General features: G+C 48.1%; 1 protein-coding gene across 4 annotated transcripts; it reads right to left on the reverse strand.

Moving 5' to 3' along the window:
- Positions 1–1503: 1503 nt before the first annotated feature.
- On the reverse strand, positions 1504–15205 carry LOC133466835 (lissencephaly-1 homolog A-like). Of its 4 annotated transcripts, none has more exons than XM_061750932.1 (11): positions 15047–15205; positions 11321–11504; positions 8279–8363; positions 6810–6884; positions 6522–6728; positions 6114–6282; positions 5941–6043; positions 4923–5151; positions 4742–4843; positions 3151–3307; positions 1504–2265 (listed from the first exon to the last, which is right to left on the reverse strand). In XM_061750932.1, the coding sequence occupies exons 2-11, from the start codon at positions 11350–11352 to the stop codon at positions 2192–2194; spliced, it is 1233 nt and encodes a 410-aa protein (XP_061606916.1). In that variant the 5' UTR covers positions 11353–11504; positions 15047–15205; the 3' UTR covers positions 1504–2191. The 4 variants fall into 4 exon arrangements, with proteins under 4 accessions (XP_061606916.1, XP_061606918.1, XP_061606915.1 ...); XM_061750934.1 differs by lacking the exon at positions 15047–15205 and adding an exon at positions 14479–14783; XM_061750931.1 differs by lacking the exons at positions 8279–8363; positions 15047–15205 and adding an exon at positions 14832–14964.
- Between the last annotated feature and the right edge of the window lie 204 nt (positions 15206–15409).

The following is a 15409-nucleotide window of genomic DNA, read 5'->3' on the forward strand; positions in this document are numbered from 1 at the left end:
TGTCAGTTTCGAACCGCTTGAACAAATCTACAGTGGGCCGGGGATGGTGACCTGGGGCCCAAGTGAAGGTGCTAGAGGAATCACCTGGAATGTAGGACAGTTATTTGTCCTTTTCAAGGTTTTGAGAAACTATCCCGCTCGTAGGCATTGGGTCTGGAGAAAAGGAATTCCAATGCATTGATGATTGGAACATTTGCAATACACCGAGGTTTATTATTTTGCCATTCGATCGTCCATTGATACAAATTAATACACAAATACACTAGGCTAGTGCTCGTTTATGGCAAAGGTTCACCCCTAAATCTTCAAACATGTCATTGATCCTGATTGTGATCGCTAGCAAAGCATGCGCAGGAAGTCAGCTGTTCCGTGTTGGTCACGAGATGTTCCAGCATTCTCAATCCATTTTCTTGCGCGTATCCGGGGTCGGTCCGCTTAAGCAGGGAACCAGCCACTTCGTCCAGCTCTTCCAGGGGAATCCCGAGCCGCCGGGAGACGTCGTCCACGGGGCCTCCTCCCGGTGGCACGTGCCGGGAACACCTCACCGCGGAGTCGTCCGCGGGCATCCTGACCCGGTGACCGAGCCGCCTCACGATATAAACGCCACTACATCCAAGGCACTTCTTTTACGGTCTGGAAGCAGAAGGGCATGTTCTACAGCAGCCAATTACATTGGAGCGGGGTGTGTCCCGCCTACAACACTAGTGGGATTCCTAAAAAAAAACGTGGCCTGCCCGCACCCCCCCTGCCACCAACAAAGACAAATGAAAACATAGCCTGTGTGAGGAGGAAGACATAGGTGCTCTTCCTCTCCGTCGTCCTGGCATCAACCCGGCCTCACCCCTGCTCCTCCTCTTTGTCGTCGATTTTCCCTGCCGGCCGTGGAGGCCCTCAAGCGCGGTCGCCCCGGCAACGGTTGCCGGGTACCGGTGAGCGGGAAGTAGGCCGGGGGAGCGTCCATTATTGATGAGAAAACTCATGTCGTCGGCTGAAACACGGAGGCAAAACCCCGTCGTGGGGATTGGAGTCGGGAACGATGAGAAACCCATCAAAGGTCATCATTCCCGACTCCCCAATTACTATATAGCTGTTGCATATACACACACAAATGTATCTTTTGGATCATTGTCAAAAAATAAATACATATCCAGACTTTCAATCCCGAGGTGACATAACACCGCACGGCTCCCGCAGCGGGGGCGGGCCGACTCGTGCAGTTGCCTGGTGATGTCAGCGCGACCCCGTTTTAGCCCCGCCCAATAAATTCTAAAACCCCCAAATAAATTGTTCCCAGTCTTTACACTTTTTCAGCACTGTCTTTAAACGTATTTCATGTATTCAGAAACAAAGCACGTACATGACTGAGTTTCATTTTTTGTGTCAAGCATTGACTTGTTGTCTTGTCGTGGTGTAGCCGTCAGCTGGGAGAGGCACTAAGCGGGTCGAAATCACCGGGTTGTTTTTAAAATTGGAATTATTGTTCACTATTTGCCAAAGCGCTCCTTGATTTCAATGAGCAAATAGCAAAAGTGCTATTTACATGATTTTATTTGATTATGTTGCAAACATGACATCCACAAATACAGGTACACAACTGTTAATGTGCGTGGATGTGCACTTGTGTGTGTGCGTGTGTGCATATGAGAAGGTAATGAGTGTGTGTGTGTGTGTGTGTGTGCGCGCGCACGCACACGTGAGGCAGCAGCCCTCGTCGGGTCAGCAAGGCAGATAGCGAGCACTGGACGACGACGCACGCACACGCCGCAAACTGACGAGTAGGCGTTTTCCTCCACTTGGCAGGCGCATGTGGGGCATTAAGGGTGGGGGCCGGGAGGGTCGAAAGATGACGTCACACTAACGCGCACGCTCAGTTACACTGATTCAATCTCACACACACTTTCAGACACTTTTTCATGGTGTTTAGTCTGGACAAGCTGTCAATCATGCCCCCCCCCCCTCCACAAGAACGCGGCCTGGGCGCTAAAGGGGGGCGTGGCCTATGAAAACCAGGAAGCAATTAGCCATGCAGGGACAGGCACGAGCGGTCGCTCGGCCGCCGACGGTCGGTGCGCGGACACGGGACGTCCGCAATAATTTACATAAAAGGACGATCGTCATCTGGGGGCGGGCATAGGGAAGGGGGCGGGGTCACAAGGGGATGCGAAGCAGGACTTGGGGACAGGAAGCGGACTCAGCGACACTGCCACACTTTGACCGTCTGGTCCACGCTGCCCGTCACCATGTAGGGGGCGCTCTTGTGGAAATCTAAGAAGAAGAAGAATGAAAGTGTTGTTCACCCCTTGCACGAATAAACTGCTCGAAAAGCCGCAGCAAACATTTTTTACATCAAACTTTCTCAAAACTACCAATTATTTTGGGGGGGGGAATTAAAGCCTTTAAAGTTTTATTGTTGAATTATTGTCTTTATTTAGTTGAACTTTGGTGAATGATCTGAAAGATGAGAAACAAAATGGATTTGACTGCTTTAGTACTTTTTCAAACACTCCCTCCAGACTCCATCTTTGTGGCCAAACATGTACATTCTGTAAAATTATAGAATTGACATTTTGATTTTTATAACTCCAATTCAAATTAGACAGCTGTTAAATTATCGATTTTTTTTTTTTTAAATCAAAAATAAGCAACAGACTTTAGACTTATATTTTTTAAGTTAACCCTTTAAAGTTTTATTACGGAATTGTTTTTTGAGTGAATGAGAATAAGGTTAAAAAAAAAAAAGTCAATTTCCGTACTCATTGTCTGTGGGCAAATTGCTGCCCAATTGTCTTTCGATCGCTTGTTACATAATATTCTCGTTTCTAGACATGGTGAATTATACACCTTTTAAAAAGTCTTTCAATATTTCACAGTGCGTGTAGTGCATCTCTGAAATGAGTTCCACGTTTTGACCTGAACTACGCAACGAAACGAAAAAGGTTAACTTCCTAAAAATGCTTTATTCTTTGGTAGGTTCGAGCAGATCTGAAGTTCTATTACGTAGATGTTCTTTATGCTAAAAAGCAGAAAAGGGGGCTTGTTTTGTGCATCGTCGAAAGCTGCAAAATACATCCAAGTAAAAAGTGTCAAAGAGAGGAGATTTGGCCAAAGCTGACGAGAGGAGGACGAGGAAGCGCTGAGGACCCGACTGACCCAGAGAGGTGACGAAGTGCTCGTGAGCGCTCAGCGTCTTGGTGCAGCGTTTGTTCTTGTAGTCCCAAACCCGCAAAGTTTTGTCGTCGGCGCAGCTCAGGATGAAGCCGCCGCCGGGGTGCACCAGCACGCCGCGCACCCAGTTGTCGTGGCCCACCTGGCAGCGCAACACACAACACCATATTGTTCAGGTCATTTCACGCCTTTTCTCTGCTATCACACGCACTCACTCACTCACGGCAGACGACGAGGTGCTCTAAAGTGGCTACGCCGGCCCCGCACGCTGGCTGCCGAGTCGCGGTTAGAAATAAAAATTCCGCCTTCCTCTTTGTGACGTGCGCTCTGAAGGCGGCGCACCACCGGAGTATCTGACGGCAAGATGCATTTTCGGGGTGTGGGAAGGCGCTCGGGCGGTCACGTCGTGGGACGGGGAAATTCCAGCCGGGCGCCAAGTGAGTCATCGGGGGCAGTTTTCGTCATGCGCCTCCCCCACCCAAAAAAAGAATCAGCAACACAGAACTACATAGTTCTGCAGAGCTGCCAACCTATACAAATTTGTCCAAATGCGTCTGAATTTTCATATTTTCAAAATTTTGTCAAGAATATTTCCGTGCCACAATCCTAATCGTCATGACATTACAAACAGTTGCAGGCTGAATCAAAGTGGCAATATAGGAGATTTCGCCGTTGCGTCATCAAAAATATGTCTTTTGCCAATTGTTTTCAACCATGGTAACACACAAAAAAAGCACATTCATCAGATCTCACAATTCCCAATTAAAACTCATTTCCGGTTCAGACGCAGCGTCCTGTGTGGACGTGTATTATTTTGTAATTGTATCTCTAAATGCGCATTCATTGGCCTGTTATTTTGTTGTTCGAAGTTGGTTACTCTCCAGAAAAACGCGGTTCCAGCCAGACCCAGTGAACCGTTTTATTTGGATGTTTTGCGACTGCTTGCAACGATCGGCAGCAATTAGCGTGACTTTGACGTGGTCTTGGCCTATCCACTCCTCGTCCTCCCTTCGGGACCCTTTTGGGAGAAGCACGCTAAGAAGCGTAGTTTCTTTGCTAGCACGGAGGAGATGATCAGTGACCTTTAACGCCTTGACACCGGATGCAAAGAGAACTTTGAATAAAACTTTGAGAATAAAATTGCGTGCACGGAGCAGCCGTTCAATGTGGACGCGGCGGGAATGTCAGACGCTCAGTGTTACAGCCGTAACAAAATAGACGTTCCGTAACATTTGGCAGCTCCGGTTCGGTCCTACCTAGCCCTTCGGTCTTTGCAAACATATATAAAGCATTTAGTAGGGCCTCGCCGATTAAGGAGGCGATATTAGCACTTTTCAAATCGGCAAAAAAATGATACATGAATACATTACAACATAGGACGATGACAAAAATGTCTCTGTTGTAAAGTTAAACACTAAAGAACAAAGAATTGCAAAACAGTCAAATGTTCAAAAAAACACGAAACCTGTTTTGAATGAAGTTGTTTGCTTTTATAAGCGAAGGTGAAAGAAACAGCCCGAAGATCGTTGTGTCGTAAGTGGATGTTTGTGCATGTCGTGTTTGTGGGCGTCGTCACCAAAGTCATGACGCAGATTCCGATGCCGACGTCCCACATCTTGATGGTTTTGTCTCGGGATCCAGAGAGAAGGAACGGACCGGGCTTCCCACTCTTCTTGTTCTACGGCCAAACAAAGGAGGAAGGAACATTTCAAGCATCGGCCGGCCCGATCCCGCCCCCGCCCCCGCCGACGGGGTACCTCTGACCCGGTGGCCTCAAGGATGGTGGGGTGCGCGCTGTCGGGGGCCCAGGACACGCACTCCACCACGTGCTCGTGCTCGCGCAGTTCCGCCTTGCACTCCTTGGACGACACGGCCCACACGCGCACCGTCTGGTCGTTGGAGCAGCTGGCGATCAGCGAGCCGTCCTGGTTGGGCCGCACCATGCGGACCCACTCCCGGTGGCCCGTGAACGTCTTCACGCAGTACCTGCACACGGACGCGACCCTCAAAGGGTTATCGGTATGCGCTTTCCGAACGGATAGATTCTCGATTACCGTCGACGCCGCATACTAGTGAACATTGCGCTAATGTCGCGCCGATGACGACGCTTTCAACCCCAATTGCTCGCCTGCGGTTTTCTTTACGGACAGAAGCGAAACACGCGTATCCTTTGTAGCGTGTACGGCAGAATCACAGATGCACGAAGCCGCCTCCCCCGAGACGATAACGTCCGACGGCCGCGCCCGAAGAGCTGCACGGGCGTTCGTGACCGCTAGCGGCTAAAGTTCTCAGCCGGCGTGGATTTACGCATTTTACTGCACCGAGACCATAAAAGCTCTCTGAGACCGTTAGGCAACCGGCCAAATGCGTCCACGTCCCCTCTTTCAGGCGTTGTGACAAAAAAAAGCTGCCAGGACGTCACTTGGGGGCTACAGATCACTATCAAATGATCCAATTGGATTTGTCCTTTGTCGGACAGTGACGTGTCTTTATTTCAGAATAGTACGAGGAGTAACGGTTCGATTGTGATTCGCTAGTCATGCGTTACTGTCAACGCGAACAGCAAATCGAGATTTAGACGGCGACTCCGAGCTCTACATATCACTGCGGTCATTTGAAGTATTTTGTGGGGTCCCTCACGTGTGTGACAAATTCATTTTGGTTGGTTTCTAATGTCACAAAGTACAGAGATGCTGATTTTATGGCGTCGAAATAAAACGCCTTTGCAATGCTTTCAGAGCATGTATCTGGGAGTAGTTCCTAGGGAGTGCGTACCCGGTGGCCACCTCCCACATCTTGATGGTCTTGTCTCTGGACGCGGACACGATGTGGTCGGCGTTGGGCATGATGGCGACAGACGACACGTTGTGGTCGTGGCCTGCACATCAAATTGCTTATTTAGCGTGACCTCATCGCAATTCATGAGAAGCGTTGGCGTGCGTGCCCACCGTGCATGGTCCTGATGCACTCGAAACCCTGGAAGTCCCAAAGTTTGATACTCATGTCGGCGGAACACGAAGCCAGCAGCTTGCCCGTCTGGTCGAACGAGATGTCCTGAACAGAGTCCGTGTGGCCCTTCAGGGTCCGCTCAAAGTCCCCGGCCTCGTAGTCCCACACCTGACAGACACATACACACACACACACACACGCGCGCAAAGCTGAAAACGACACAAGCGTAAACATTTCCGCATTGTTTTGCCGACGACAAGAAAGGAGCCTGCTGGAAGGCAATCGGAGATGCTTTTTTAAACAAATAATAAATAAAAAAAGGATACAAGTTCATTTATTGCTAATTAGACTTGTGGGGACCCCAGTTGGAGGACCAGCGCACTAAAGCCAAGTTGACGTGCGATCACCTTGATGGTGGCGTCCTCGGAGGACGTGACCATGACGGAGAAGACGGGATGGAAGATGACCCTGGTGACGGGGGCGCGGTGCCCGCTGAGGGCGTATCGCTCCGGGGGGCGAGGGATCCACTCTTTGGGGTCTCTCTTCTGAGCCACCGGAACGCCGTGTGTCATCTCCTCCTTGGCTTCGTTCAGCTTGGACTCCAACTCCATCACCTCCACACAGCAAGTTGGCACTCAGCACAACAACAACAACAACAACAACAACAACAAAGTCCGCATCAAACATCTTTTCACCTTCTTCTGTAATCTGATGACAGACGTCCATTTCTTTTCCAGAAGACCCGCATACTTTTTGTCCACGTCTTCATTCTGGACATCAAATACACAAATGACCTCAGGCCGACTTAATATATGACACAGTATACAGGGGTAGCCAGACTTGCGAGTCACCTCAGTGACGAGCCGTTAAGTGGTCGATTTTTTTCTTTGGGCGGCGAGCGAGCGAGTTTCGGCGCTAGGGCTGCCACTCGTGATGATTTGAATAAGCGAGTAATCTGTCGACTAATTTTGATTAATCAATGACGCCGATTAAAAAAAACAGATCCTTTTATTCAAAATCAGGCCATCAATTCACATTGACATTTTATATTCCGATATCTAAGTGGCCGGGATGAAAACCAGCACCTCCGAATCTGTGGCCACGGTCCCCAGTCGAAAAAGGATGGCGCGCCCTCTCCTGGAGTTCGTGTGAGGGGAGAACGGAGCGGGACAGCGACAGGCAGATGGCGAGGCAGACTCCGTATCGGTCTGTCACGGTCAAGAAGGATTCTCCGTTTAGCGCTGGATCTGCGTCACGAGCTGTGGGTCGTGACCCAAAGAACTAGATGGCGGATACCGGCGGCCCAAATGAGTTTCCTCCGAGGGGTGTCCGGGCGCTCATCCGGTAGAGGCTAACCCGAGTGGAGCCAGATGAGGCGGCTCGGGCACCCGGTTAGGACGCCTCCCCGGTGAGGCGTCCCTGGCACGTGCCACCGGGTTGAGGCCCCCCGGACGTCTGGGGAGACACGCTGGCGAGACTTCCGTCTCCTGGCCGAGGAAAGTCCGGGCTTGCCTGCTTCAGCTGCTGCCGGCCCCGCGACCCGATGGATGCGGGAATATATTTAAGCGCGGTGTTAATGTTTTAAACTGTGCATGTTACAGTGGCTTCCAATCAAATATTTGCTTGGGTGGAACTTGAGGAATTTTTGTAGGTGGTACTTGGTGTCAAAAGTTTGAGAAGCGCAAGATTAATCGATTAATTGAGGCACCTCTCCAGTACAAAGCGATTGTTGTGTGTCTTGGGGGGGGCTCGGATGGATTAATGGCATTTCGATTCCGTTCAACGGGCAACACCGATTGGCCATGACAGCAAATCGAGCTTGGTCACAGAACAAATTGAACTCGCAGGTCAAGGCACCATCGTATCATTGTACTTAACAGCGCCTGACCGAGTCGTAGACTGGCTGATAGAATCGGCCGATGTTAGAGCTTTTCAAATCATTTGTATTTTATTTGACACAACATAAGACAACGATAACGACAAACAAAAACAAAAGACAAAAATCAGCAAACTAATTGGCCGAATTTTCTCAATTCGTCCCTCTGTTGTGAAGTTAAATGAAAGTTGTTCTGCCTGTAATTCATACTTTTAAAAAAGAAGTTCTTTTTGGGTTAGGGTTTGTCAATGAATCTACTGAGGCCCTCATAATTGGGAAGTTACTGACCACGTCCAAGTCGGCCTCTTTCTTGAAGGTAGAGTACGCGCCGTCGTAGCCGTTGGAGCGCAGGTAGTCGGCGATGGCCCGGTTTCTGATCAAGCGGTGACACGTTGCCATGGAAACCACATACACAGACATCAGGAAGTACGCCACAGTTACACGCAACGGTCCCAGTCCAAATTGGAGAGAATTCAAAACTCTTCATTTAGGCGACCTGTCGAAGCGCCATAAGACGCAATTTGATCCGACAAGCTGCAGGAGCCGCACGCGCTGTCACGGATCAAAAGGCGGCAAGTAGGGATGTCCCCAGACTACTTTTCGGTCACCGATACGATATCGATATCAGCGCCAATTGGACATTCTTTCACTTATTTTGGAGTACGGAATGATAGAAACGGCTTCAATCAAGTGATAGTACTCAGACGCAGAACAATCGTCGGCAACAGTAAAACAAACATAAAGTCTAACTTTAAAGATAAGCATTTGCACTACATTTGAATCTAAATAAATCTAATAAAATTAATAAATACAAAATATTTGCAACATAACCAGTTTATCTTAAGCACATCGTACAAACGAATCTAATCCATTTGAAGACCCTAAAAAATAACGAATAATAAATACAAATGGCATTTCAATTCTGTCAGTAGACGGTGGGAAGAGCATTTGCCTTCTGCAGATGTGCGGCAGGACAACGGCTGGAATGCTTCACAAAATGCACCATGGCGTCCTAGCGCGCGCGTTTGCGCTCACGGTTTTTGCTTTGGTTCGCTACACGTTGACGCTTAGGAAAATCAGATTTACTTTGATACATTTTTTCTTTCATTATTAGCATTATTATTCATTTTAAGGTCAAGGTCAGCGGCGCCCCTTCCCCACTCTACGCAGTGTTGATGGTGCACTGCTTCCCCCTCCTGAGACGCCGGATGGTAGACCAGAAATTCCTCGAAGCCATCAGGAAGCCTTTCTCCACACTGTAAAACCGCTAACTAGCGATTGTTGAGCTCATTAAAGTTTTCAAACTAAATCGACTCAGAAATCAAGGTTTCGATTTCCAACCTAGAAAAACTAGGTTGTAAACCAACACATTTCTCTCATTGTTGTCCTAACTAATATTTTCGAGATAGCACAACAAAGATTATTGACTTTTTCGTAGATTTTTCGAGTTAAATCAGGAACCTGTGAGAAACTCCACATCATTACTGAAGTCGACCGAGCGGCGAACTCGCCTCCGACTGAACCTGAGCCGTGTGACGATAGTCCGTAGACAATTTCTTTACTGAAACCCCCGAAGAAAAAATGGTTTCTCCCATTACAGATTTGTGTCTGGTCTGCAGTTTGTTTCTAGCGTTTGAGCATTTTCTTGAAAGAAGCGGGAACGGACAACCATTTTGCCATAGCAGGTAAGCGAACTCAAACATTTCCAGCCCTTCACCTACTACTATGCTAAGGTTTTATTTTAAAAAGTAATGTTTGATACTGTTGAATATAACAAGAATATCTGCATTTGGTGAAGGCAGAAATGCATGGCATTGAAACCAGAATTTCTTCGTTAGCCTTACAGGATTATCTTCATTAGGGCAACCAAAAGACCCAAATTGGCAGAACTTGTCATAACTTGTAAACCTTAGTTACGTCAACAACAGTAGGCAAAACTTGAGAAAACTCAAAAATCTCTTGCATCAAGTTACCATGATACGTTACATTTTGTCAAGGTTGATTTATTTTTTTTACAGTGTATGGCCTCACCGAACTCCTCCCACGCTCGAGTTTTTGCCTAACGCTATTGAGAAGTGTTTTTTTTTTTTTTTTATGAAAGAATACAATCAATTGACAGCTGCACAAACGTGCATCGTGACTACGTTACCCAGAGTTCAACACTGGCTCAGGGACGCTATGCGCGGGTTTGTAAATGCCCTCCGAGCACGCTCTGCTACGCTCCGCACCGTTCGGGAACTCAGGGCGATGTCGGAATGTACGCGCTCAGAGTATCGTTGGGACGACAGGTAGTATTTCCGAACGTACCGTAAACGCACCGCCAGAACTGACCCGCCGCCATCTTAGCTTGTATTAGCGCTGCCTTAGGATTCTCTCAGCGCTTCACATTAGTAAAATGTGGGGGAAAAAGTGCACGGACCGAAGCGAACCAGTCGAACGGAACCGTTTTGACGGTTCCATCCAAGACACTTTGGAACTTGTTGATGCATCTGGGGTAAAGTTGGATCGACAATGTCGTGGAGCAAAGGAATCATCGTGAGGCTCGAGGTGCTTGGATTGGCCCAGTTTGGGCGTGCCTTGCTGGGAGCGCTATTCCTGCTGTTTCTGTCTTGACCGCTGAGGGGCAGTACGGTGCACGCATTATTTTGAGAATTCAAGTGCCGCGAGTTTGACGCAAATGTTCATAAGCTTGTCAATGGTGGTTTTCATTGTGTGTTTAAAAAAAAAAAAAAAAAAAAAAAAAAAAAAAAAAAAACTAGATGCATTTTAACCTACAACAAGCAGGCAACAATTTCCGTTGGGTTTAGTTTTATAGTGAACCTCAACTGGAGTGTCAGTAATTGAAATTAAGCACGTGACAGTCCCGATTACTCCTTTGGTAGTTAGTGTTGCTGTGATCATGTGGGTTCTTCACGGCATGTAGGATACAAGTTCTGGGGCGGCGCCTGGAATGGACCCCTTGTATAAGAGCGCTTATATCTTTTGGATCCAGCCCGACATAATCCGACACGTTTTTTTGCCGATATCAAATATCGGATCGGTACACCCCTAACAACAAGCATGCGGCGAGCGCATCAACTTATCGGTTGCCGTCTGTGTGTCCCGCCCTTCCCTCCTCTGCGGTGCGCATCCACGCACCATTCAATGAGACATTGTTACACGTCACACACTTCACATGCACACTGCCATATACATTACGGAGTGTCGCACACGTCTCCCACGCACGCGCACACACACACACTGTTTCAGATCCACACAGACATTTAGATTGTCACACACACACACACACATCTTCCGGGCACGCACGTTGTCAAACGCACACGCACTCACAGTTCGTCTTTTTGTCTCTGCGACAGCACCATGATGGCGGCGGCGGCGTCTCTCTCCCACTCGGGGAGCCCAGATGGGTCGGGCGACCGTACGGCGCGTGAACCTTCGCGGACAGGAAGTGGAGAAGCAGCCCGGGACGAGAAAGATGGGAAGTGCACTTGCTTTCTCAGCAGTCAGCGGCGGCCTGAAGGAAGGTTGCGAAAGTTGCGAATCATTCACTCATCACTAAATTGTATTGGCGCAATGTATCATGGGATATATTGATTTCATGGTAACCGTGGCTTGTTTGCTAGTTTTGTGGGCTACATTGAGCGCGCCGTCCAGGAAAGACGCTAAAAAAAACAAGCAGCACAGTCAAAACTCGCTTTGATGTGGTTTAAATTGGATATTACAATAGTTTCCCCCTGATGTCAATATGAGTCGAGATTTACTGTATCAAAGTTTGTAAATGTATATAACCGGACCAGACCAAATTGATTTACATTATAAAGCAGAAGGTTTATTTAACAATTCTAAACATCACAAAGAAATAAATGACTTTCCCCTGATGGTATTTCAAAATATAATCGTCTGAAATGAAAATAGCAAAAACACTGAAAATGAGAAACCCAAGGCTGAAAACTGAAAGCCAAAAGAAATTATTATATCAATTATTAGTCATTTATGGCTCTGACTGCAGAGCTGCCAACGTATAGAAGTTCACTTTCAGAAAGTCCAGATTTTGTAAATACATTCAATAGTATTGATCGATATATTGCCGAACACTAGCAGTTCGTATTTAGTCGAGGTTGAAGGACTTCCCACTTTTTGAAGTTGATGTAAGGCGACGACTGTCGTCGATTCATTGCCAACGTCATTGATGGGGTTTTTTTGTGCGCTTTCGCCTCCAAACACGCTAACCCGCTTACGATCGCGTTGTCCTCTGTTGCACTGGCCCCACCCCTGACTCTTTCGTCCAATCGTATCCAGATACCTTCAAGGCCTCGCAGCACGTGGGAACTTGCTAAGCTACCACCAATTCACGTAACACAACTGCAGGTGCGGTGCAGCGGTGCACGGATTATATTATGTCAAAAATGACAGGACAAGAATGTTCTGTAACAAACCCGCAGTAGTGTTTGGCGGACTGTTGCAAGAGTTTTCTAAGATCCGACTGTGCGCGAGACCACAAAGGTGTCAGAGTATGACTAGTGATTGGATGAGGAATCGGCGCATGGGGGGACTGGAAGGCGGAACAATGTTTGAGAGATAAAATCATGAGATTAGTTGTTGGCGACATTCACTGTTGATGTTCACAATAAACAGGATATTGAGCGACCCCCGTTTGACTCCGTTTAGTCGCTTAAGCGGCCGCTACGGCGTTCTTCCCTTTTACTGTTACAAGAGCGCGTTTGGTACATTCACTGACAGTTGACGTGGGGATTTAGGCTGTTTGTCAGCTAGCATTAGCATTAGCCTTTTCAGATGGCTGTTCCTAGCACTTGTGCTTTTGTAATATTTAAGGAATAGACTAGCATGTTTTGCAAGTGACCATGTTACTAGTTTGCCGCGCCACGCGACAACCTGCTGATTTCAGTGAGGCGCCCATGTGGTCAATGCCAAAAAAGTGGCGATGAATCGACTTCAAGCTCTCGTCATCGTTGTCGTCAACTAGTCTATTCAAGCACAACCGTGTCGTGGATGGGGAAGGATTCCCAACACAGCCAAAGTGTTTCAGAAGCATCACTGACATCACCAACGAGTTAACGCTTTAAAAAGAACAAGTCGTCCCATACCAACGATGCCAAAAGCAGCATAAGGGCACCTGAAGAGAAAGAAGCACTAAGCTGCTTAACCAGCAGACTCGTCAACCTCGAGTCACCGGTGTGTGTGTGAGTTTGATGTCAAGGAGCGCAGCCAACAAGATTCATCTCCCAAAGCCAACAATGTCATCACCAGCAGTTTTGTACTTGGACAGCTGAATATAAGGTCTCATGAATCAAACATGAATTCCACTTTAACCTAGCTTGACATACCAGTGGCCACTCCCTTTTTCTTTTTTTTTCTACGCCTGCGACTTGGCTGCTCGTCGTCGTCACCGTGCGATCGGCTCAAACGTACGCTTTGACGATGCCAAGTTCAGTTGGGTGCTTCCTGTACGTCGAAATCCTGCTCCTCCACATATTCCAAGACTTTGCTCGCCATTGGGTATAGTGTGTAGCGCGCTGTGTTTGGCAATTGCAACGTCACTTCTGGGAGCCCTTGCGGCGGTTAAGAGTCACCTCACCTCACCACACCCCGCCCCGCCCCGCTTGTCTTGAGCTTCGGGGAGGACTCACTACGCGTCATCAAAAACTCATTTGTGGCTAAACTATGGTTGAAAACTTTCTGGAAGTTACGTGCATGTAATATAGGAAATAGAAACGATGAAAATATGAATTTGAATTGACCCCATAACATCTTTGTCATCTGACCTTTAAAGCGCAGCTTTAAATTAAATGCACATATGATTAATAATAATTAGAAGACGCCACAACGACCATCTAATCTCTTTTGGTTTTCAGGCAAGCGCAGCAGTCGAGCGATTTTTACTCACTTGCTAACCCAAACACACTGCTGGCAAAGCGGGTCGGTCTTTTACACACACACATCATTCTTGTTTGTTTCTAATCTCGATTAGCAATCAACAAAGGAAAAAGTGACTCATTATTTTGTTTTTAACGACAGCCCTACAGGCAATTTGCGTTTCTTGTATTGGAGTACAAAAGTAAAACAACAGCACTTTTTCATTTGACTTGGGGCGAAAAGCAAATGAAACAATTTTCTTGTAGAAACAAACAAATGTGTGGTTCACAGATTTTTGAAGTATACAAATGGCATTCCTTCTATTTTGTATCCAAATTGCAATGTAGACAAATCTGTTGATATTTGGGTACGTTGTGCTACATTTCACAAGCAGTCCCAAACTAATGAGTCACCTTTTCGGTTTGCCATTGAACAGGGAGCGAAGGACGTGTTGTTGCCTGCGCCCGCCCGCCAGCTAGCAGAGCTTCAGCTAGCTCGCCGGTTTTCCTTGCAAAACCAGAAACGCCCTTTTCGTGTGACGTCAATCTTAGCCGCCACGAGCCAGTCAGCCGGCTGCACCTGTCAGCCTTCCGCGGCGCGGGTCGTGAGCCTACCTGCTGAACTCCTCCCGAACGCCTCAAACGCCAACCAACCAAGTTGAGGAGCTGCAAATCATTAACATGCCAACTTTCACTTGCTTGTTGTTAGCCGTGCACCAAACAGGGCGTCACTCACGTGATAGCTAACCACGCATGACGTCAGCCTTTCGAGCTTAGCATTTGACGAGGAGAACGCGTCCAAATGTCAACGCGACGACCACGTCAACAAATTGAACACTTGACACTTTTAGCTAGTCGTTCCCCGACACAACTTTGAAGGCTAACGTTAGCCGGATGCTAACACACGACAACACGGAAGCGCAAAACGGTTGACGACGAAGCGCTCGAGTTTGCTGTCGTTGGCTCACATCGCCGCGAGAACGTTCCAAGAAACATCTTGAGCGAGCGACTAGCTTTGCTCAGCTTGCGGCCTCTCCGCCATTTTGAGCCAGACATGAACGAGAGCGAGCGCGCGTGCGCGCACCGCAGCCTCGACGAGACGTAGACAAAACCCCTCAGTCTCCCGCTGTCCCCGCGGGGAACAGCCACCCGGGCGGCCGCGTGCCGTGGGAGACTCACTCACCCGGACGCGGACAAATGTCGGCGCTCATGTCGTCGCTCAAATGTTCGCCGAGGAAAACGCCAAAACGTTCTCTAGGGCGGCGCGCACGTCAGCCGGCAGCCGGGAGCGAGCAGCGGGCGTTCTGCTTTGCAGCACGCGCGCGCACGCACACACGGCGGCGCGCACGCTAATGTCACAGCGCAACGAAAACTTGTTCGATTTGTTTACCTTGATTGTTGTTGTTGTTTTTTTTTTTACAAGCTTTGAACTATTTTTTAACTGAATTGTTTCTACTCAGCAGACCTTCTGGCTGACGTCACGGGAGCGTGAATCCAGCAGATCAGTGCTTCTCAAACTTTGACACATCTAAAGAAAAAAGATTCA

Source organism: Phyllopteryx taeniolatus, chromosome 17 (assembly GCF_024500385.1).
Source record: "Phyllopteryx taeniolatus isolate TA_2022b chromosome 17, UOR_Ptae_1.2, whole genome shotgun sequence".
NCBI lineage: Eukaryota > Metazoa > Chordata > Actinopteri > Syngnathiformes > Syngnathidae > Phyllopteryx > Phyllopteryx taeniolatus.

Bases quoted from the DNA above. Each gene is read 5' to 3' on its own strand.
- LOC133466835 (XM_061750931.1), bottom strand. The intron at 6,283-6,521 runs GTGATCGCACGT...TGTGTCTGTCAG, and splicing joins CCGAGGACGCCACCATCAAG to GTGTGGGACTACGAGGCCGG. The intron at 5,152-5,940 runs GTACGCACTCCC...GTCCGTGTGCAG, and splicing joins ATGTGGGAGGTGGCCACCGG to GTACTGCGTGAAGACGTTCA.